This window comes from Acartia tonsa, chromosome 2, assembly GCF_053477335.1.
Source record: "Acartia tonsa isolate MP-2025a chromosome 2, ASM5347733v1, whole genome shotgun sequence".
NCBI classification, from domain to species: Eukaryota; Metazoa; Arthropoda; class Copepoda; order Calanoida; family Acartiidae; genus Acartia; species Acartia tonsa.
The window spans coordinates 46236519-46261364 of NC_137261.1; the positions used below are offsets into that span (position 1 = coordinate 46236519).

Sequence of the window (24846 nt, forward strand, 5' to 3'; positions counted from 1 at the left end):
GGCCATATTTGCTAAGAATGGATATAGTATATGTATATGTGGATATTTTGACATGCAAAAAATTGTTGTCAAATTATGTTGCTAACATTGACATAATCATTGGTCAGTTCGTTCATCCAGTAGGAGGTTACGGGGTGAAGTGGATGGGGGATCATTATTTTAGCAATCTACAAGTTTCACTTTAATAAAGTATATTATTATCTGGTGTAAGATCCAAAAGAAAAAAAATCCATTTGCTAAGTAACCAAAGAAATCCTTGAATTGTTCTACATAAATTAATTTGTTTGTTTTAAATTTGCATTTATAAAACCATGAAAACTATTAGTTAATACAAAACTAAGCCATTAAAAAAGAAAATTTTAACTGTTTATTTTTTAAATATGCAGAATTCAGGAATTATAAAATGGAATTAGAATTTATACAGCATTAGAAACAAATTTATGTACAATTTTTTTAGACTTTTGACATTTTACAATAGTTATAGTTCGTTTATCTTTCCTTTTGATTTTAAAGCTTTGCTTTTACGGATGTTGTCATTTTTGTTTATCTAAGGTTCGGTAAGAAATTTTTATATAATAATGCACTATTAACTTTGTTAAAAGTTTTTCATCAATATTAAATCATATTATGAATGAATGCTTTGGAAACAAGTGTAAGAAAATAAGAAGTGATTTTATGTTTGCAACTACAATGCCAGGGGTAAGGCTTTTAGTTACATACAAAGTAAAATAGTGCCACAAACTAAATTTTATAGAAAATGCTTTGTAAGTTTCTTTACATATCTACTTACAAAGTTATATTGTGAGGGGGGCAAATCTTAGTAAAAAAATGCCCTGTTTCTTAACATGTTTGCATTCAAAATAATATAGCTCTTATTTACATATTCACATACACATAGTAAACTAGTGAGAGAAACTAAGCTTTTTAGAAAATGCCTACCTATTGCTTATTATTAATTTAAATGTACAGGATGTAATTATAACCTATAAATAAAATTAGATGTAAATTTGGCAAGCAATAGATGTAAAATTGACAATTTTGGATGTATAGATTTTAGTGTTAGATGTATTTATGGCAGCTACTTTAAGGATGAAGTATTTTTGGCAGAAGTTTTTATATTTTGACAAAAAAAACATCTAGCTGTATTTCTGCCAGTTGTAGGAACGCCGTGTACCCGTCTTTCAGTAACGTTGGCCTGGCCCTATTTTTACTGGAAGTGCAGATTGACATCACTTTACGTTTTAACTCTTTTAAAAATAAAATAATTTATATCCATGTATGAATAAGCTCACGATTATACCACATTTTTCTGCTTGGTGACAATTCAACAAAAGATATTTTTACATCTTTAACTGACTACCTGTGATATAGATAAATGTTCCCTCAGTTGCCATTAAGTTAAAAAATGCCAGGGATCGAATTTGATAAGACAATTTTGATGACGCACAAAATAAGCACTTCTGTAGATTACAATTAGTGATTAAAACGTTTGTACACCCCTCATAATGAACCAACTAATCAAAATTCAGTTAAATTTCCCAAATTTGTTAATCCAACAAATAAGAAAACATTATCATAAAACTTTGGGGAAGTTTTTGAAAAAAAAAACAGCTCTATGTCCCCTCCATCTCTGGAAATACACACTGTTGCTTTAAAAATGTTTAAAAAGCGGTCACAGCATAAAAAAAATGCAGTTACTTTCATCTATTTAATTTTTAAAGAACACGGAGCGTTATTTTATTCAATCTATAAATAAATAAAAATCTTTGCAAAAGCACATAAAGCATCATATTATAGTCATTTTCCAGGAATATTAAAATGGAAATCATAAAATTATTATCAGTTTTGTCATCCCTAGCCTCCGGCCCCTTGGGGCTAACAAAACTGTATTTAATCTTTTAAAATCCGAGGTGAGCTGTCTATAATACGATGGAATAAATAATTATTTTGTCTTGATTAAATATTATGTAGAATATTTTATAGAATAATTATCCTCGCTTGATATTTCCATTTTTTAAAACCGGAAGAAAAATTATTAAAAAGTTAAGGTGTCACGAACTCTCAGCTGGTGCACTACAGCTTTGTGGCTGCGCGTCATTCTCATTGAAACCAAATTAACATGGATGAAAATGGTTGAAAGAGCGAGGCAAAGTTAAATGTGTACAAATAAGGTATGAAGAAAGTGCAATGAAACTTTTAAGCCACAGTTTGCATGTCACTTAAGAAAGTTCAATTGGGAATGGGCAATTATTATTGGGGGGGTGGGGGGGGGGGGGGGGTGCTAGTATTATAAGCTCAAATAATGCTTGTGACAAAAATAAAGCAAAACAAAACTAAAGTACCCTATATGCCACAGGAAGATATCTAAACCAAAAGAATTTCTACGACTAACAAAGGGAAAAAAATGCTAGGAAATTATTGAGATTCAACGCATCTTCAAAATAATAAAAATAAACATACAATAATTTATAAATAGTCACAAAAAGAAAGTCATTAATTAAATCCTTTTCATTAAAACTTCATTATATGTTTAATAAAACTTAAATTTCATCATGGGCAAAAGAAACATTTTGGTAGCATATCCTTTTTAAATGTTAATCTAATCTTAGAAAGCTTTATCAAGAATTGAACCCGAAATGGCTACATTATATTTCATTATTTCATACTGAAAAATCAGAATTTTTTGTTAAAACTTCTATCACCAATGAGTATTTGCCATAAATGTATAATCAATTCTTAATATAACAATTTATATGCTTCTATAAGAATAATTTTAAATGAAAAGAAGGATTTTTTGAGATTTGTCTTAATTTAAACAAAAAATAACTTGATTTTAAAAACAAACTTTCTATAATCATGGTCGGTCTGTACGTCCATGTTAGTATTGTCCTATTGATTCAACCATCAGATAATAATTCCTGTATTAGTAGGTACAATTTAGAAAGTGTAGCAACTCTATTATCATTACCAAAGAGTCAGTATGTACATTTTATTCATGATGATTTTTTTTAAATACAATATTTTTATGTAAGCAACCTGTATCAAGTAATTTTTAAATAGAATTTTTCTGAATTTTTGTTTAAACTTTTAAATTATTTCGAATATTAGATTAGTTGTTACTCCTTAATTGTTAATGTTTGTTTGACTGACTTCTTTGTTAGGCCTGGCTTTTATGGATGTTGTCATCCTTGTTTTATTTGTAATTTTACAATAAACATAAAGTATTACTAAATACATCAATTTATGATGTAAAGCAATTATGTAATGCAATGATTTTTAAAATATCTATATAATTAAGTATAAAGTAATATACAACTTTTTATAAACCAATTATAGAACGACAGTTATATAATAATTTGGAATAAGAACTCTGAAATAAGGTTTAATGCTCTTTATACATACCAACATAATGACTATAGAAGCACTGTCATTATTAGAATAGTGTTGTAAAATAATATTCATCTTTCATAAAATAATCTCTTGAAACAACAGGTCGGTTAATTAATACATCAGCCATGAACATTTAACAAATTGGTCTTTTGTAAACACAAAACATTTAGAGTTAAAATAGTTTTTCTTCAAAGGAAAAATCCATTATAATTTTTTCTCAATGATTTTACAGAACAGCATTCTCTGTCAATTAATATAATTATTTTGATTTGTGTATATCAAAATTATTAGATAAAACAAGGGTGATAAAAAGCAAAATAACGTAACACATTTGATATTACATTTAATCAAAGATTTTGACTAAGAAAAAAAATGTTTTTATTTTTAAACTGTGATTAGTTAGTTACCGGAACCTTGTGCCAAAAATAAGCTTATAATTTTGCTTCTAGCTGATGAAATTTAATATTAAAATTTCAGTTATGAGATGGTTTGAACGTTATTAAAGATTTTCAACTTCCTAAAATGTTACTTAAGATGCCTGTGTCTATTTGTGACAGTCTTTCAGAAGTGTATTCAGTCTTCCTTTAGTATGGACCTGTAATTTTAAAAGAATTTTTCGGTGATATATAACGACTAAATGGTGCTAAATAAAAGGGGTTATAACTGACATAATATCCACATAACGATGGTCTAATGACATACTTCTTGTTGATATTTCCAATTAACAAAATCCCATAAATACTGTACATTAGTTTAAGCACTTAATTGTTGGAAATGGATGTAGAATATACGTGGATATTGTGACAGGGGAAAAATTGTCGTCAATTTAGGTTGATATTTTCCCTGCCATTTATTGGTTAGTTCGTTTATCCAGAAGGAGGGAGGATATTTGGTAAAGGGGGTGGGAGAGGGAAATTGTATTTTAGTCTGCTGGGTGTTTCACTTTATTAGAAAACCTGAAATTCTGGTTTAGTATCCAAATAATAATATGTATTGTATATCCATTTATTTGGATGACAACACGTAATTTTAGTAGTAAATCACTTATGAAAGATAAAAGCTTATAAAAGAAATCTAATTAAATTACCCTGTCATTTTTATATTTTTAATCAGTACTTTAGATAGTTATATGAATTAAAATGATTAATAGCTAACAACTAACAATAAAAAATAACAGAATCAAACCATTTTAGAGAAATGATAGGCAAGACATACCTATCATTTTTTAACACATGAAGTAAAATGAAAATTTTGATATTTGTTTTCCATTATGGCTTCAAAAGCGATAAATATCCGCTGGATTAGAACCTGTTCTCAGCTAAATTTAAGGTCTGTCCTTACGTCCGTCCACCCAGAAAGTTTACCTTTGATTGTGTTTATTATATACATATCAAAATCGTTCGATCTTTTTCATTTTTTTCCAATTCTCTAAAGAACCATCTTAGTCCTCTAGGGGAGCAGCCGCTAGTGTTAAAAATAAAGTATTACTTAGCTCTGAAAAGTAACGTCTATAATAATCACAAATGATTCGCCTTTAGCTTCTAGTAGGGCGGGAAAAGTCAGAAAATGGCTTAAAACCACCCAAAAACATTTATAAAGCTATTTTGAACCGTAAAATCCCATTCCCATATAAACAACCCCTTAAATAGTGGATGTAAATATTCATTTATTTCCCTGGTATCTCATTTATATCCCTGGTATGATTTTAGAAGATTTTAAATTTTTTTTGGAAGATTTTATAATTTTTATTAATTACTAAAAGAAAGAAAAATTATACCAGGGAAATAAATGAAATTTAAAAACCAAAATTAAACCACATTTTAGCATAAAAAATGAGTTTTTTGTTTAAATGAGAATGATATTCCTGTCCAGTTTTTTGTTTAGGAATGAATATTTCTTACCCGAGGGAATAAATGATGGACCGATAGGTCATCATTTATACCCCATTCAAACCAGCAATTTCCAAGACCTTAAGCTTTAGACGAAAAAAAGCTTACTCTACACTATAAGTAACTAGTTGCTTCGCCCCTAATCTTTAGGGTAATACGGAAGAGCTCAGGAAAATTACCTAAAACCATATAATATCAAGACATTTAAAATGCTTCCCTAAAAAGTACAACCAGAGCGGACCAACAATTTGCCATATCTTTAGCTTCAGTCGAAAAAAGCCTTATTCCTTTATATTATAGGATTATTTACATAAATAGACTTTTCAGTTATTACTTTAAAAAATAAAAATATGAATAAAAATGACCTATGCTTTTTAGTTTTCATCATTAACACTTTTCATTGTATTTCCTGTCCAAAAACTTAATGAATTTATAAAAATGATACCTAATTATATTATGTATTAGTATCATCTATTTATTTCATTAATTTAATAATAGACTACAGTATTATTTAATTGTGTTTACTCAAAAATGCTATTAATTCCAAAATATAAATAAAAATAATCTTGCTAATCAAATGCTTTTCTTTAAGTCAGGTTGTTTAAAGTGATACATAAAAAGTTAAAAACATAAATTGTTTTATGTTAAATAAGATATGTAAGAAAAGTTATTTATCGCATCGTATATAGACAGCTTTCTGCAGATATTAAAATGAAAAATCATAAAAAGATTAAAACCAGTTTTGTTAGGCCTGAGTGGAAGAGGGCTCGGGCTAACAAACTTGTATAAATTTTTTGATGTTTCATTTTAATATTCGTAGAAAATTGTCTTTTATACGATACCATACATGATTTTATGACTTTTAAGTATGTATGAAAACCGATTCTAATCCAGCATATATTAATCGGGTTCGATGCTAAACTGGAAAATTTTATTGATTATTATTGACAATACCAATCAATATTATCTTAAAACTAAAATTATACAAATGAACATAAGTTCGCTATATTTTTACCACTTTTTTCCTACATAATACAAAAACACTGTTCTATATTAGACATATCCTTAATTATAAACTATTGAATCAAGATATAAATGAGTTTTATTACTAATAATGACCTTTTTTATAAAAACTAATCTGAACAGTCAAACAATTAAAAAACAAATAAAAAAACCTAAAAAAAAACTAAAAATCAACGATGAAAAATTCATAAAAGCGAAGCTTTAAAACCATAGGACAAACGAATAATAACTTTTGTAGAGTTCCAGAACTTAATAAGCAGAACATCAGTTTGTAAATCTAAACAAAATTGCACATACATTTGTTGCAAAATTGCGTAAATACATAATTCTGTTTAAGGTCATAATATTATCTATCTACATCTTATTTATCTATTATCTATTTATTATCTAAAAATCAAAATGATTAGTTAATAAACCAAGGATCTATCTATAAATATATACACACAAAGATGAAAAATTCATAAAAGCGAGCGAAGCTACCCAGCTGTTCAAAAATCCGCATGGAGGTTGGCTGAACGCCACATACATACGTTACATTACAAGTATTGCGTCGGTTTTTAGGAAAAAGTAACGTAATTGCCGCATGAATACGGCGATAATTTAATAAAATTGTTACTTGTTACCCCTTTCCATTTTCTTACATAAAAATTACAACACATATGACGCACAGAAACGTTGACAAATTAAAAAAAATATAACTAATTTGATTGTTGTAGTTTAATTTTTAAAATAGCAACTTTTACGTCGCATATGAACGTAGTTAAATTGAAAAAATTGTAGCATATGTAAAACATTTTAATTTTAAATGAAATAGTTTTAACGTATTAATGAAAAACGGCCTATGCTAACCTCAATTTTTCTAAATTTGTGTCGCATGATTTATTGTGTACGATACATATTTGGGACTTAACACATTTTCAAATTTTATAGAAAAAATAAAAGTTAATTCTCTGAAAAATTACAGCGGTTTTGGTTCAAGGTATTCCCCCTACTCTAACTTTTCTTGTTGCACACTTAATTTAGCAACATCTTATGTTAAAAAGGATAGCTGTGATCAAATAAACTATCAAAATAATGTAAATCAAACTAGAAGTAAAAATGGCAGCAGGTATATAAAAGGTTATCCGTTTCGAACTAAACCTAGTTGTAGAAATCCTTTCCCAAAACAAAAAAACAATGTAAAATTTATAACAAAATACGAAGGTATAATTTCTATTTATTATAACTAACCACATATAACAATTTATGTGAAATCATCAGTCTTTTAGTTCTGGTCAGACGTAGGCCACGCACAATGGTTCTCCAATCTTCCTTGGATTGGGCACGATTTGATGCCTCACTGAAAGATGATAGTTTGATTTTCATGTCTTTCAGTTCACTTAGGAGTTCCCTCCTCCAGTTTGTTCTTGGTCTAGCTGGTTTTCTCTTTTCTTGGGGATTCCACGTCAAGGCTTGATTGGTTAGATCCAACGGATGTGGGTGAACTGTTGGACCTACATCACTCGGGACAACAATAGTACCAGTCTAAAAAATATTACAAAATTATTTATCTGCCTAGCTGTTAAAAAAATTTCTATTATAGACAAAATATTATACTACTATTTAAGTAGGTACATAGGAAGTTTAAATATTAAAATCTTTATATGTATACCTATTTAAAATTTTGATATTAAATTAGAATAGCTTTAATGAAATATGATACCTTTTTACGTTGAAATAAGGCATAAATGGGGAATAAATTTGTTTTATTTTAGGTAAGGTTATATTGTATATAGTAGCCCCGCATGGTTAGGGCACTGCTAGTATAGGCTACGCCTTGTTAAAGCCCCACGTACTAGTTATGTAAAAGGTAAAAACTGCCCTCCCATCATTATAATAATGTAACAGGATGTGTGTATGTCTGTGTGTCTGTCTGTCTGTACCGAAGGATCTCGCTAACAGCTGAACCGATTTGGTTCTCCTTAACAGGGTACTTCTCATAGATCCTGGGAAGGTTAAAACTTTTTTCTTGGGACTGGGACACCACTAACCCCCCCCCCCCCCAAAAAAAAAAAAAATAAGAATACCCCTCCCCAAATTTTTTTTATTTTTTTAACTAAAAAAATTTCCCAACCCCCCTAAAATATTTTGTATACCTACTTTTCTTAAATCAAAAAAAAAGAAATAGGGTTATCAAATTCGACTTCCCCTCTCAATTATTCTTAGAGGCCTCTAGGGGCGTAAACAGTATAAAGAATATATGTGTATATTAAACATTGAAAACATCCCTAAGTGGCGAAGCATCCAAAAAAACATTTATCGACAAACGGAAAAAGTAAGTTATAGAGCAGATGGTTTCAGTGGTATTAAATCAAACATAAAATACATTTGTACCTGAAGGATCAGTTTCTGAGAAGAAGGACCTCGGTCAGCTCACTGTAGCAGCCATCATTTCAGTTTAGGCGATATGAGAAAATTTTTGTTGGTAAAAGTGCTAATGTTTTTTTTTCATTTTTCTATTATGTTAGTTTCTTTTCCTAATCTGATCTAAAGTAATACATAAACGAAAACAAACTATAACTCAGTATTTTAAATTTCATTCAAAATATGAGGAAAGAGATTTCTGTGGAAAAATTTCATAGCTCGACAGCCGCACGTCAGCCGCTAAAGCCATAAATTTTAACGTGTTTGGATGCATTGAATTTTTTTAAACAGAGGGGTTGCCATATTTTGGTCAGGTTTGGAGTTCCAGCTGTTTTAATTTGCCAAGACCTGGATAATTGTTCTAAATTTATGGCTTAAACTGATTATGTTCCTAAATTTTCTTGATCTTCCATCAGGTTTATCCTAAAATTTAACTATGTTGATATCCAAATAAATACATAAATATGATGTGAAACTGGTATTTTTATCCCTTTTTTATCATTAGTTCATAAAAATCCAGTTTTGGTATATATCAATGGCACTCTTATAGGGAGCATGGACGAGGGAGAGCATGACTTAAGTTGCTTGAAATGTAGAATCCTAACTTTCTACGAATGAGAGAATGTGTTTATACACATTATGAGTAACTATTGGGATAAAACAAGGATGACAACATCCATTCCATGATAGTGATGCTTAGAAATTTTTGGTTGGACAAATGGACAAATTTCTGTAATACGATGCTATATATGATTTTTCAGTATGGAGGAGAACCGGTTCTAATCCAGCGGATGTTAATCGGTATCAAAGCCATTCTGGAAAAGGAGTTGTATGGAAGACGTGAATTTGCTAGTAATTAGTTATGTCTGTTTTTTTGGTAAAGGCATTCAGCCTAATCTGTCTTTTAGTATTGCACATCTAACATATCAGCAATAGAAACAATCTTTGACATCCTTAATTGTTGAACAGTGTTGGGATATATCAGCCGAGAAGATCTCATTTACAGAGTGACCACTCAAAATTTACAAATATATAGTACATAAAAATTTTCATGTAGTAATATCATGTAGTACCAAATATCCTTATACTAAAGTAACAGGATGTTTGTCTGTCTCTGTGTGTTTGTACTGAAGGATCTCGCTAACCACTGAACCGATCGGGTTCTCCTAAACAGGGTAGCTTCCCATAGGTCCCGAGAAACTTTATAACGATTTTCTTGGGGGTGGGACACCCCCAGCCCCCCCCCCCCAAAAAAAAATTTATTTTTAAAATTTTTTTTAACTAAAATTAAAAATGATAGGAGGGGCAACCCCCCCCAAAAAAATTTTTACGCCCCCCATAAATATTTTTAAAAAAATGTTTCTTTTAAAATATAAAAAAAAAATAATTGGGTTATCAAATTCGACACCCCAATCCTCAAGTGCCCCTAGAGGCCTCTATGGGCTTAGCCGCTAGTTAAAAAAATAGTACCTATATATCTTATTAAATAAAGTAGTTTTTATGTCTGAAGCTTAAGATCTCATTATCTACTGAACCAATTGGGTTACAAATGTTAGGTAAGCTTCACTGAGGTCGTATGATGGTTTTAGGCTATTTAATTTTCAGAATTATGTCTTGGGATGTCCTAGATACATAGGTATTAATGCAAATGTCTATACAAAATTATAAGTAAACTTGCTGCAAAACTGATTAATTTTTTTGTCAAAAAAGGAAAAAAAACAGCATGTTTTATATGGACGCACAGACTTTCTGGTAACGATTATAGAGTTGCTGTTCTTTCAATTTAATTACCTAACTGTTAAAGAAATCTATAGGACAATTCTAACCTGTTTTAAATTAACGAAAAAAGCCAACTCTCCAGATGTCGTCAAAACTGAAAAGAGAGATTGATATTAATTATTGATTGAGTATAAGAAGCTTAATATACAAGATAATAGTTGTTTTAAAACTTAAGTTAAGACTCTAGTGGGCTAGGTGTCGCTTCGGGTACTAGACCTATCTCTACGCACCTTGGAACCTACATACAATACTTATGACTGCGGCGTAAAGCGTACATTCACCCATCAGACAAACATCTCTCTGAATTGCATGACCTTTGTCTGAGAAGTCCCAACTGTGCATGGTAGCGAGTTGCGCCTGTTTTTGGCCAAGGCATTCCCCCCCACTCTAACTATTTACGTTTCGCATCTGACATAGTAGCAGTGGGAACCATGTTTAACGTCTTTAGTTATGACGCGGTGTCGGACTGAGATTTGAACCTTTCACCTTCCCGACGACGAGCGGATGCGCTAAGTTTTGAGCCACGGTTGCGGGTGGTTGTTTTAAAACTTACTGTTACCTGTTACTTGAAAACAGATAACTATTAAAATTTTCTGTCAAATAGAAGGTAAGGTTTACATAAACAAAATGTGTGTCACCAAATACTTGAAACAGATAAGCTATTGAAACTTACTGTTAAGTTGTTAGGTTTACACTAAGAAAATATATGTCACCCGATACTTGAAACAGATATGTTATTGCTTATTTAGTAGGAAGGTTTACATAAACAAAATATGTGTCATCCAATACTTGAAACAGTTATTTAACTTACTGTTAAGTAGTTAGGTTTACATAGATTTTAATTTATGTGTCGCCCCTAACTTGAAACAAAAGATGCTGTTAATACAACTATTTATAAAAAGGGTTTACATAAAATTAACTATGTGTCACCTGTTACTTGAAGAAATTTATAGTTTGGCCGCGCGGTTTGCATTTTTATATAACTATTATGAGTACGATGTCTTTGACGTGGTTATACCCGTTTTTTAGTTTAGGTTTAATCTATAAAACTAAGTATATAAATACCTCTGTACGTCATCCGCATCTCCAATTTCTGTTTTCACAAACATAGACAGTGTGCTCAGATGAAAATTTTGCTCAAGTCCATTTTCTAGGTCGAGTGAAGTCCATTTTACATCCATTTCTTCCATTTGAAGTCCATTTGGGAAGAGGGGGGTAAAAAAGGGGAAGGGGGAGAAATTTTTTCTCAAGTCCATTGAACATCGAGAGGTTGCTTTTTTTCAAGTCCATTGAAGGTTTCAAAAGTCCAATTTTCGAGAAAAATGGACTCGAAAAGTCCAATCTGAGCACAGTGAACATAGATTGAGCTTCCTTAAATCCGTTTCCGTGATTGAAACCTCGAACCTCAGCGGTGCCAGATGTACGCATTTTGTGCATAATGTTCGTATTTTTTACCTGATTTTTGACAAATTTACGCTTTGGGCAAAACCGTTTTTTTTTTTAGTGTACATGTGTATATGTTTATATCATGAATTCTTAAAATTTTCGAAATTTTTATGAAATATATTTCTGTGCGAGAAATTCTGCCATTTTGGCAACTCTGTTCATTGAGCTCAAATGCCGCGTATTTTAGTTCTGTTTACGGATTTTAGTAAAATGAATCTTGTGTGCTAATAAAATTTTTATGAAAATATTTTTTTACTTATGACTGCAATTATTATTTTACATAAAGCCTATCCAATTCACAGAAAAAAGGCGCGAAGAACGGAGACATACAATTTTCGTGAACGTAAATTGTTGAAATAATTTTCTTTTTTAAAGTGATCCACAATAGTTAACTAAAAATACGTCCCCCTTGTATATAATAATATTTGTCCTTTCGTACTTTTCATATTATAAAAAACAGTGTTGCGGAGCGGGAGCGTGGAGCCGTAATTTTCGTTACAAAACGGCTCTGGACTAGATAAATAAAGAGATTTTTTATAAATTATAATTTGATAACTCTGTTTTTTCATGTTCAAATGCCCCTTTCAAGTTTTTCAAGTCTATTTTTATATAAAATTTAACTTTTAAAACCTTCAAATGTCAAAAATAGACTTGGAAGAAAAAATATGTCGAGTATTTCTTGACTGTAGGTCGGAGCCGGAGCCGCACCAAAATCAAATGGCTCTGCCACGCTGATAAAAAACTATCCTTGGGGTATTTTGGTCGATGGGTAGAGAAGAGTGCATGAACAATAAAATGACTGAAGATTTATATTCCCTTATAGGTCCTTACCTTGCTATTACTGTTTAAGGCAATATTCTTTTTTAGTCATGAACAGTGAAAAATGTAAATCTGTCTTGGAAAGGAAAAGATGTAATGTTCTCAGTCGAATTTTTAAATATGTTCAACACAATAAAAATATGCAGGTCTTTTTTTGTCATTAAGCTATATAAATGTTATATGTACGTTTCATCCATTTTATCAATAAAAACATTGGAATAGGAATCAGAAACATATTTCAGTCAAGTAAAAAAATACATTGTACTAATTTTTTTTATAAAATCATATTTTAGTAGCGAAGCTACTATATAATTTGAAATGTCCGTCTGTCTTAGTTTGGGGGGAAACGTTATTTTCTCGGCTCCTATAAAAGATAAAAGGCTGAAATCTTTTGACATCATTCCCATTATTAAGAAGCCAAATTAACTATAAAACATCAACGGCGGTCGGACCGCTTTTTAGCAGGTTTTAGGCTATTTTTATATTTTTCAAATTTATCTCCATATCTTTGGTGTTTATGGTCCGATTTCCAAAATTTTTTCAGTTATAGATATCAAAATTAAAGGAGGATGTGCATAATTCCCATTTGGGCAGGGAGGGGGGGGGGGGTTACTCGAGAACCCTTAGAGCTAGAGGTAGCTAATTTTGGATTTAAGCTTCTATAGGGCTAAAGTTACTTATATTATACTATTATTATACTATAGGGTAATTCTAAGAAACGACTTGAGATAGATGGAGCAAACCTTTGATTTTAGAATTATCGTTGACCACAAACCCACCCCCAAACTCCTAATTTAGGGGGGGGGGGCAGCGGGTGGATTATGCTATAGGGTGTTTCTAAGGTTGCATTTAAAAAAAACACCAAAATCCATCAAAAAAAACAACCTGTATATATTTAGGAATTTATCTTAACCAAAATGAAGAAAGGAGTAAGAAAAATTATGAGACAACCTGCAATTACTAATGAACAACCAATTGAAGCACCACAATATGAAGCACATCTAGAAGCATCTCCTGATGCAAATCTGGAAGCCCTTCCTGAAGCCCCTCCTAATGCAAATCTGGAAGCACTTCCTGAAGCCCCTCTTGAAGCACTTTCTGATGAAGCTCCTCCTAAAGCACTTGATGAATATGATGACAATGATGATGTTGAAGAGGATCAACATGAAGACCAGCAATTTATTCAGATACAACCAGCACTTTGTGTCTGCTGTGAAAGAAATAATGCTTTTCCTGCAGACCACATAACATGTTTGCAATGCAGAGACTTAGTGAATACACATGGCTTGCAGGTCAAGCTATAAAAGTTGGAAAGAATATTAATTTCAGACTGGCTAGAGTGTACGTTTTAATAAATTCACATTCTACATATTTTCAAAAAGTTTCTTTAAGGTTTGTCTATTTGTTGCAGTGCTAGATCGATTCCTAGATGTATAGGTTTTTGTTAATTTTTCTACTCATATTCCTGATAGACGGTTGTAATTTTCAGGGATTGTAGGGTAAAGCAGGGCGATCTCGGTATTGGGGTGAAGTCTTTATTTTTTTACACACCTTCATTAAAATGACATTTTTCTCCATGTTCTAATCGACTGACAGAAAGATTTTTGTGAGATGAATTTTTAGGGTACTTATTGGGTCTCAAAGTCGGACGACAAAAAATTTTTTTTTGATTTTTTTTTGCTTTGGTTGGAAAAACGGTAAGTTGGACAAAAACTGGTAAGAGCTAGAGCTTAGACGTCTTTAGGGGACTTATTAAGAATCTAATGAGCTATCAATTTCCGTTTAAACTTTAAAAAAGCTTGAATAGTTTTTTCTCAAATCAACTTTTTATGAGGCGGGGCGAACTCGGTTTTTTCACTTTTTATACTAACTTTTCAATTTTATATAAAAGTCAAATTTCTCGTACTTTGAAAAAATATATTTTTTTGTAGAAAAAATTGTCCGATCTTCATAAATTTTTTTGTGAATGCTCTTAATTACATTTAGCAACTTTAACCTTTTGGGCATGCTGCAATTAAATCAATATGTCATAGGTTTTATTGAAGCTGGAAAATCGACCACAGATTTTGCCAAACTTTTCTCTTTTTTTCAACTTGAATTTTTTAGGAAATTTTGCTAATAGAACTAAATTTTTTTTGGTCAAATCTATTCAAAATTGACTGAATTTTAAGGATCAGGCCTTTAAAGTCATAAAAAGTTATTTTTTCTAGTAGTATTTTTATGTTTTTTATCAAAAAAAATTTCGAAAAAAAAGTCAAATTTCGCGTACTCCGGAAAAATTATTTTTTTGGTAGAAAAAATTTACTTATCTTAATAAAAAATTTTTGTGCATACTCTTTATTACATTTAGCAACTTTTACCTTTTGGGCATGCTGTAATATAACCAATACGTCATCGATTTTTCGAAGCTTGAAAATGCCCTACCGACTTCGCCTCAAGGCGGGGCGAAGTCGGTGCCGTTTTAGAGATCAATTTTGACAAACTTCCCAAAGTCTTAGGTTTACGTCCTTTTAGGACCTGATCGGTTTTTCCGAGATCTTTCTACTGGTCTTGGTTCCATTTTAAAAAAATAATTTTTACGATTTGCAGGTTCAAAAAACCGAAAAAAACACCGAGTTCGCCCCTCTTTACCCTATACAAACATAAAAATGCAATTTCAGTGAAAATATTTTATAGCTTACCAGGTAGTCCATCAACTAAGGAGGCGTGCACAAGATTTTGATAACATGAATTATGGTGATCTTAATGAAGATAATGAAGATGTTCATGAAGACAACTATGACAATGACACCCAGGAAGATAATGAGGATGTTCATGAAGACCACTATGATGACAATGACACCCAGGAAGATAATCAAGATGTTGATGAAGACCACTATGATGACAATGATTATCAGCAAGATAATGAACAGTTGGAATTTGATGAAGAACATGAAGCAAGAGCAGCGGAATTTGAAGACCCAGATGATGATCATGAACAAGATGGGGATAATCTGTATCAGGAAGAACGAGAATGGGCTGAATATTTTAAAAGTGAGTATTTTGGCAGTTCAATTAACACAAACACATCATGGTCCTTGTAGTTGAATGTTCAGTTCATATTTGTCCTATAGCGCTAAATAACAAGGATAACAACATCCAAAAGTAGCAAAGCCCAAAAAAAAGTGTGGATGGAAATTCGTACAAACAGATTTATAGAGTATTTATTGAGACCAAGATTAATTGGAGAAAATGAACATGAAACCTTGAAAAATATGAAACATTAAAGAGTATCCTTATATGGTTATCTAGCTTTTTAGTAGCAGAGCTACTCTATGAATTAAAATGTCCGTCTGTCTGTCTGTATGTTTAGAGGAAAACATAATTTTCTTGGCTCTTGGCTTAATATTTTTAGTTTAATGTTCATATTTGCTCTATTGTTCATATTTTCCGAATGTGTCCATCCGTGATTTTTTAGCTTTGCTACTAATGGATGTTGCCTTGTTTTAATACGATTTAGTATTTATTGACTATTGCTACATAGTGATAATTAAATTATTCTTTAGCTATTTTACTGTGTGACAATCCAGTCAGTTTCTTCAAAATAAAGAGGCTGGTTTCACATATCCGACGCTTGCCTGGTGGTGGTGCACAATGGTTGCCTACTTATAATGTAAGTGTAAAATTTATTATTCCATGACAAGAGAGAGGAGGGGGGGGGGGTATAAGAAATTTTAAAGAAATTCAATCTTGTTGAACGGGTTAAGTCCATCCACCACATTTACTATCAATCAGGGTGGGGAAAAATTCAGGTTGTTTTTTTTAAACCCAACCTATAAAAACCCTGGGTTTTTAAGGTTTTTTTAGGGTTTTATTGGTTTTTTTCATTAAGAGTCAAATACATTTGATATATTGATGAAATATTAATGTTTATGTTGTTGTAGGTAAAAGGTAAGCAAGATTTCACAATAAACAAGATAGATAATGAAGAAAGCTGGCATTCCGATCAATAATAAACCCTTATTAGCAATGGTGCACAAAATATTCTATTAAGGGGGAGGGGAGGTTAAAAGCTTCAAAACATGGAACCTCCTCCTATATTCTTAAGCTGTCAACACCCCCCCCCCCCTCCCAGAAATTATTAAGGTCTTCCCCTTTTTACATCCCCTAATAAAACCCTCTGCACGCCACTGTAACTATTTCCTTTCATAAATTGTTATGTTTTAGTTTAAAAATCAATTATGATTAAGTAATTTACACAATTTATATATCATCAATATAGTAGCAAAGCATTTTCTGAAATTAAGTTTTGAGAGAAAGTAATTTCATAAACATTTGAACAATAAGTAGAGCATCACTTATATAATTACTACATATTTTTTTACGTTTTTTTAGGTAAAATTTGCTTTAAAATGATATTAGATCCTAGTCTTTGAGTAAATAGAGGTTTAATTTGTAAATTTTAACGTGAAATTTCAATGTTTTTTCAAAACCCCCCCAAAACCTTGGGTTTTTTTTCAATGGGTTTTTAAAAAAAAACCCTGGGTTGGATTTTTTGGGTGGTTTTTTTTTGTATGCCCACCCTGCTATCAATGCTCCTTAAATTTTTTTAGCTCTATAAGCTTTATATATCTTTGGAGCAACTCTCATCCAAAACAAACTTGAGTTACAATCTTACTTATTTTCCCTTTTATATCTAGAAATTGTTCCGAGCGAAATATAATGTTACTGGACCTTTAGATTTAGAAAATCGTGAAGAATTAGAAGGAACCCTTAAAGAAATTAGGTTGGTCTATTGACACAATAACAAGGATGTCAACACATTCATAAGTAGTGAAGCACACAAAATCTTGGATGAGAATAAGTACAAGTAGATAAAAGAAGACAAAGTATAAAAATAGCCAAAAACCTGCTATAAGACAGCCTATACATTATTTCATGTAATCCTCTTCAAACTTTGTTTCTATAATTTATTTTCAATTTCATACACACTCCTCCCCCTTAAGTTAGGTTTGAATGGATTACATGGCTGGAGGGCTGAGCACCTGCTGCTATGTGAATAAGTGATTCAGTTAGGCAGGCCAAGGGGGGCTTGAGTGCTGTGGCCAATTTTATTGTTTGGGAAAGGGGGGGGGGGGTGTTGTAAAACCTTTCAAAGTTGAAAAAAAATTGCTAAGAGGTTTATGTCCAATTTCAGAAACTGGAAAAATTCTTGTTTTAACTCTTGTTAAATACAGTAATTTATTGTAGATTTCCAGTAGAACAAATGCTTCAAGATGGAATAGCAGAATATGAAAAAAAGTTCAATAAAATTGTACCTGCAAATCTTGAAATAGAAGTTAATGGAGATGGTGTTGCCGCCTGCCGCAGCTCAAATACTTCATATTTCACCACTTGGATTAGGTTAGCCATTATTTGTCGTAATGAAAGGGGGGTGGGACGGGGGGGGGGGGGAGTTAATGGAAATATCTCATCATCAGTGTACAAATAAATTACCAATAACACAACCAATTAACAATTATAAAGTTTCTATTACCAGCTGCTTAACAGCTAGAACCAACTAAATACGATTGGTAGAATTTTTGAAATGCAAGAGTATAAATTTTAGTATCAATCTATGTACAAATATCTCTTAAAGTTGATCCCTACGTAATTAGTGATGGATTTGCCCTTAATATAGCCAAATAACTCCTAGATGACTGAGCCACCAGTTGTAACTTGACTAACTTTACTTTTAATTTCAGAATTGTTTTGAATGAGCGTGGATCCTCAAATCAAATCATTATACCAATATCAATCTACGAGAAAAGCAAGGCACGCAAATTCACTGTAGCTGGGTTTTTAGAATACCCTGTTGAAGTTATAAACAGGTACTAAATGTAGTAAATAAGGGGGGGGGGGGGGCGTAATGACATCTATTCTTAAACCATGAGCAAAATGGTCTAAATATTAAGCTAGACCCTTCAAACTTGGTATATAAGCCTAGTCCTATAGGTATTACATCTAAATGGCAAAAAATCCCAAAAAAAATATTTTTAGGTTAGGTTGGGTAAGAAAAACCCTGCAGAAATGGGGTTTTTAGGCTTTTTTTTGTTTATTTTGATGTGAAAACTTACCTTAAATTGTTTTTTTTTCATAGGGTTTTAACTTAAATACACTGTATCTATTCATATGGACATTATTTAAGGTGACTCAGCAAGTCGAGGACCGACCCCAGGGGGCTAGGTGGGTGGCCCGCAGGGGTTAGTGTATTTTTATTGTCAAGGATCCGGAACCGGATCCGGTAGGATCCGGATCCGCACTGACCAAATTTTGAGAATCTGGATCCGCATACAATCAATGCGGATCCGAAACCCTGCTAAATATTTAGACCATTTTGCTCACGGTTTAAGAATAGATGTCATTACGCCCCCCCCCCCCCCCCTTATTGTAAACAATAATTTAAATTTCTATTGGAATTGTTAATCATTGCATCATATGATACACAGCTTTCCGTGGATAGTATAATTGAAAAATAATTTCTTTCACTTTTGTTAGCCAGAAGAGTCATAGTTGATTATTATACTTAGGTTACTAACAGAAGGACTTGGCCACAGAAAAGTGACTTTCAAACTTTGGGCTCAGGATGCGGTGGCGCATCACGAGGCTTTGGGATTAAAATCCCACAATGCTTATGAGTCTTGTCCAACATGCAGGGTACATGGAAGGAGATTCCGTCTAGAGGAGTTGCGTAGAATGAACAGACAGGAATTTGAGAAACAAAACCTATTCTTTCCAGGTATGTGCTGTGTTAAGATATTGTTTTCAACTTTCAAGTAAATAAATTTTAAAAACCAACATTTTAGCACAAAATTATACCAGAAAAAAAAAACATCATACGTTTGAAATATTTATGCTCTTCAATGCGTCATTATTTTCAGAGATTTTGAAAAAGACCTTTTCCAAGTGTTATGTATTATTAAAAGAGAACAAGGATGTATAAGGGGGGGGGGGAGTTCTGACACATTTGCGTAAACAGTGAGTATAGGCTTTGTCTTTGGACTGAGAGGATAGGTTATTAGGGATAAAATCATTCTTATATGATGAATTTTCCCCAGATTTAAGATTTTTTGGATAGGACTCCAGGTTTCGGAGCTCCAGGCCTCCAGGTGGTCTCTGTACAGGTAAAAATGAAAAACAAATTTTTTTTTAAGAGTGAGATGTCAGCTTATGAGACAAAATATGTATGTTTTTTCTTCTAATATGTGAATAACAATCAAAAAAAAGTATATTTTGTTTTATAAGTTAATCTCTAACTCTTCCAAAAAAAATCTTATTTTTAATTTTTACCTGTACAGAGACCACCTGGAGGCCTGGAGCTCCGAAACCTGGAGGCCTATACAAAAAATCTTAAATCTGGGGGAAATTCATCATATAAGAACGATTTTATCCCTAACAACCTATCCTCTCAGTCCAAAGACAAAGCCTATACTCAATGTTTACGCAAATGTGTCAGAACTCCCCCCGCCCCCCCTTATTTTTTCTGTATTCCTTCTTGTTGCACCAGAAAATTGGAAAATTCAGTTTATTGTATTTGTAATTGTGCATGCATTGCTTACATTTTAAGTTTTAGTTCATGATTTTATCCCTAACAACCTATCCTCTCAGTCCAAAGACAAAGCCTATACTCAATGTTTACGCAAATGTGTCAGAACTCCCCCCGCCCCCCCTTATTTTTTCTGTATTCCTTCTTGTTGCACCAGAAAATTGGAAAATTCAGTTTATTGTATTTGTAATTGTGCATGCATTGCTTACATTTTAAGTTTTAGTTCATGATGTTGCTGAAAACAGAACTGATGCTCAAATGCGTCTTCAACTGGAAACCAACCAGGCGGATATAACTGCTTTGTACCAATTAGATGAACAAATTGACCTGGTGTGGCAGTTTCCTATGGACCATCTCCACCAAGGTATTTAATACATTTTTATTAGTGGGTTGAGGGGTGTAATGTTCAAAATGACAGGAAGGTTTTTTTAAAAAAAGGTTTCTTTTTTAAACATACTTTATATTTGATAGCAATAGTTAATGTTCAAATCCTATCTTTTTATCAGTAGATATTGGTGTTGTGAAAGCTGTGCTTAGTATGGCGAAGAGTGGTCGCCTTCAAAACCCACGTATAAACAGAAGTGCCTTATCTAAACTGGATGGCATTATTACTCAAGTAAACAACCTTCTCAAATCCCAAGGCCAGTTTGACAGATTGCCAAGGTAATTCAACATTCTACATTCATCCTTATAATAAAGTAACAGGAATGTTTATCTGATTGTCTGTCTGTATGAAAGGATCTTGCAAACTAATAATCAGACATGGTTCTCTATTATGGGGTAGCTTCTTACAGGTCCTAAGGAGGTTTAAATTTAGTGTAAAGGTAGTATAAAAAAAATAAAGTATTAAGCTTATTTTGTCTGTAGCGAAGGGTCTGGATAACTGCAGAACCAATATGGTCCCCCTTGACAGTGAAGCTTCTCATAGGAAGGAAGGTTTTGAACTATTTTGTTCAATAAAGTTTACATTTTTCAACAATATTCAATTTTACAATTTGCACAAATTTGTGTTTTGCCTCCTGCCATTTGGTCGGATACCAAGACACATACACATAAGCTGTAGGCTATATTTTTTGCTTCTGTTCATTTCATAACTGCTTGAGTAGTGCTGGTTTTGTAATTCCACATATGTCCATGAAGGTGTGATATGTTCCGCTGGTGTGACAAAAGCATACAGCTCAACCTCAAAGCATCAGAATTCAACATTGTTGCCAATTATCATCTGCTGTTTTTTGCCCTGGTAGGTGGTTGCTTTGCATTTACAAAACAAATTTATTGAACATTTTCATAATATCTATAAAATCTCAATGGATATTTTACATTCTGTGACAATCTTTGAAATACTAGCAATACCTACATAAAAATATTGATCATTTTAATAGTTAGTAGCGGCTGTGCCCTAGAGGCATCTAGTCCATAATATACCTTATTTATACTAAAATAAAATATTCAGCTGCCTGAATTAACAAGAGAGGAAAAGAATATTTTCATCTACCTATTCCATTGGTGTCGCGCCTTACAACTATGTGTTGGGGAAATGAATGGTATGTTAATTATCTAAATACATTTTCTCTAAAACTGAATAATTGTTAGCATTATCCTCTTATTAATTTTTTCCAATTTACTATCTCACTACCCCCTGGTTAAAAATATCCTAAGTATAAATCTAAACTTTTAAGATGAACGAGCGAATCAAATCAGAGATTATATTCAATCATTCAATGAAATGGTTGCTGCCAGGTCACAGTACATCAAAGTTGGACATTTCAAAATTTCAAACTTTTAAATCTTGAAGTTAAACATATTACTTTTATAATATGGGAATATTGATGAATCTAGGAATTGAAATGATTAAAATTGACTATGTATCAGCCCTTCATAGTAGGCTACTTAAGCCAAAAATATCCTGAAATCTAAGATTTTACAGTGTTCGACCTCATCATATTAGCAATTTTTTAGTAGCAAAGCTACTCTATGAATTCAAATGTCTGTCTGTCTTCCATAATTAATGAATTGGGGGGAACGCAATTTTCTCGGCTCCTATTCAAGATAGACAGTTAAATTTTTAGTGAAGATTCCTATGCCATATGCCCATTAACATAAATTTTTATCGGATTTTACCAGAAACCTACCCCTACCTTTATATCAAGTTACAATATATAGGTTTTGTTAAACTTAGTTAAAATGTACATTTGCTGTACTGTGCAGGTGGGGGGAGAGTGCAATTACCTTCAATTTTCATCTAGTGCTTCACCTTCCTGAATTTGTAAATTTGTACAAAGAAGGGACAATGATGTGGAGTACCTATCCATATGAATCAGCAAACCATGTCATACGCTTGTACATGCGGGGTTACTCTTCTGGTCTCAAAGAGTTAGCTAACAGGTGATTAAATCTGAAGATTTTTGGAAATAGATAAAGGTCACTTTTTTCGTTATCCTTTTTTTTGTCAAAATATTTTCAATTTTGTACACCCTAACCCCTAGTTAAGTAACTGTATTAGGATAGGTTAGGTTAAGTGGCTGCTAGGTAGGCTAGGGGTGTCCAGCGCGCATGGTTAGTGAGGCCAGGGGAACAATGTTCTTTTTTGTTTATCTAGACATCAGGGGTGTATATTCTGCATGGGATCCCCGGCTAAGGGGGGGGGGGGGAATAAAAAATAAGTGGTTGGAGGGAAAAAAAATGTAAAATTAAGAAAACTGAAAACATTTTTTCCATTTCCCCCCTTCCTTGGAGAGAAAAAAAAAAAAAGGGGTGGTATGAGGGATAAAATAAATAAAATATAGAGTTCTTTAAATATTTTTTCATTTTCCCCCCTACTTGGAGAGAAAAAACTAGGGGGGGGGAAATAAAAAATTTTGTAGCCGGGCAAAAAAAATAAAAAATTTTGTAGCCAGGGAAAAAAAATAAATCTTATGCAGAATATACACCCCTGCTAGAAATATTAGAATTTATGTTGATTTTAAGTTTTGCTTTTATAAATGTTATCATGCTTGTAAATTATTTCAAACTATAATTGAGTAAGGGAGGGGACAATGGATTGTATTTTCAATATTTTATGGGGCTCAAACCTAAAATGATTAAGAGTTTGTAAAGGTTTCTGCAAGTTCTGAATGACTTTGGGGACCAGCGCGCATTTGTGGCTGAATTTGTTACAAAACTAGCAGACAATAATAAAAAAAGATTGTATGGAATAAAATCATTTCAGCTGGTCTTAACAAAGGGAGGGGAAGTTCTGACAAAAAATCTTAAATCTGGGGGAAATTCATCATATAAGAACGATTTTATCCCTAATAACCTATCCTCTCAGTCCAAAGATAAAGCCTATACTCGCTGTTTACGCAAAAGTGTCAGAACTCCCCCCCCCCCCTTATTTGTTTGTTAATAGGATGATAATGAGATACTCGTGCAGTTTTTTTATTGAAAAAACACTAAGCAGTCGTATACAGAGGAAACAAAGCAATGGAAGTAAATTTTTCCTGTTTGAGAACAAGCCGTACCTGGTTCAGGAAAATCAAAATTTTGATGATGAAACAGTCGTGGCACATTGTATCCAAACTTGGTTAGATGTCTATAACCAACCTGAGCCATCAAGGTAAGACTAAGTGTAAACTACTGAGTCAATCACTTCGTCGGACAGTGCGACGATGTTTTTTTGTAGCCAGTAATGAAAGATCTCGGTTTTCGGTCATATGCCTAAGGATTCCTTGTCATCTATTCGAGGAAGCTTTTAACCACAAATCAATACCTAATCTTATTTACTTATTCTCCTTTCAGTTAATTATATTAATGCTGGGGGGAGGGGGAATGTGTTAGCACTACTAATCATTATAATCAGACTACTACAATTGTTTGTCTTAAGGAACATTGGTGTTGGTATTGTGGATGTAGAAAATCTTGGACCTCCTGAAATCCTGAATGTAAAAGATTTGCTAATAAAACTCATAATCTTCAATGTGTACATTGAAGATTATGAAGGGGCAATAAATATCTTAATGCCCACAAATGCAATATAATTATGAATACTTAAGTACTGTAAAAATCTTGATCTCATGAATAAACTAAATGGTGTGCTGAAAAAAACAGGCCTTTTAAATTAGTACAATTCATGTGCTATATGTAATTGAAATTAAAGTTTTAAAGTTTGAAGTCGGTTTAAAGATTTTACCACCTAGTTCTTAAAATATTTGCAGCACCCTTTAGTAAGCTTTTTGTCTGTAAAGAAGGATCTTGCTAACTGCTGAACCGATATGGTTCTCCTTTACATTGAGGCTTATCATAAGTTTGTTTTGGGATATTACTTTTAAAAAATTAAGTCTTGTTTGGTTATAGACTAATTTTCAGCCCTTTCATTTCCTTTCCATGGGCGAAAATGATAGTATTGAACATATGGGAATAAATGTATAGTTATTCTGTCAAAATATTTTAATGGTTCCTATTTTGTTTGTAATTTTGATGAAATCTTGTTTGGCAGCTAAAAGTAATAATCAAAATTAAAAGTTGAAAAAAATTATTTACTTAATTGTTTTTGTA

General features: G+C 32.2%; 1 protein-coding gene and 1 long non-coding RNA gene across 3 annotated transcripts; one reads left to right on the top strand and one right to left on the bottom strand.

The window, feature by feature from the left end:
* Positions 1 to 9096: 9096 nt before the first annotated feature.
* Positions 9097 to 11546, bottom strand: LOC145312823 (uncharacterized). The gene is made up of 3 exons (XR_013877135.1): positions 11415 to 11546; positions 10532 to 10578; positions 9097 to 9128 (listed from the first exon to the last, which is right to left on the bottom strand). It is a non-coding gene; the product is annotated as an uncharacterized LOC145312823 (long non-coding RNA).
* A 673-nt stretch (positions 11547 to 12219) lies between these two features.
* LOC145311995 (uncharacterized) lies at positions 12220 to 24823 on the top strand. 2 transcript variants are annotated; one of them, XM_080151070.1, is made up of 16 exons: positions 12220 to 12895; positions 13649 to 14041; positions 15434 to 15782; positions 16295 to 16401; positions 17429 to 17514; positions 17979 to 18131; positions 18473 to 18598; positions 19298 to 19506; positions 20537 to 20677; positions 20823 to 20976; positions 21454 to 21553; positions 21767 to 21857; positions 21993 to 22053; positions 22522 to 22698; positions 23702 to 23908; positions 24176 to 24823. In XM_080151070.1, the coding sequence occupies exons 1-16, from the start codon at positions 12800 to 12802 to the stop codon at positions 24327 to 24329; spliced, it is 2604 nt and encodes an 867-aa protein (XP_080007196.1). In that variant the 5' UTR covers positions 12220 to 12799; the 3' UTR covers positions 24330 to 24823. The 2 variants fall into 2 exon arrangements, with proteins under 2 accessions (XP_080007196.1, XP_080007195.1); XM_080151069.1 differs by having other exon boundaries at positions 12221 to 12895; positions 20820 to 20976; positions 24176 to 24816.
* The last annotated feature ends 23 nt before the right edge of the window (positions 24824 to 24846 follow it).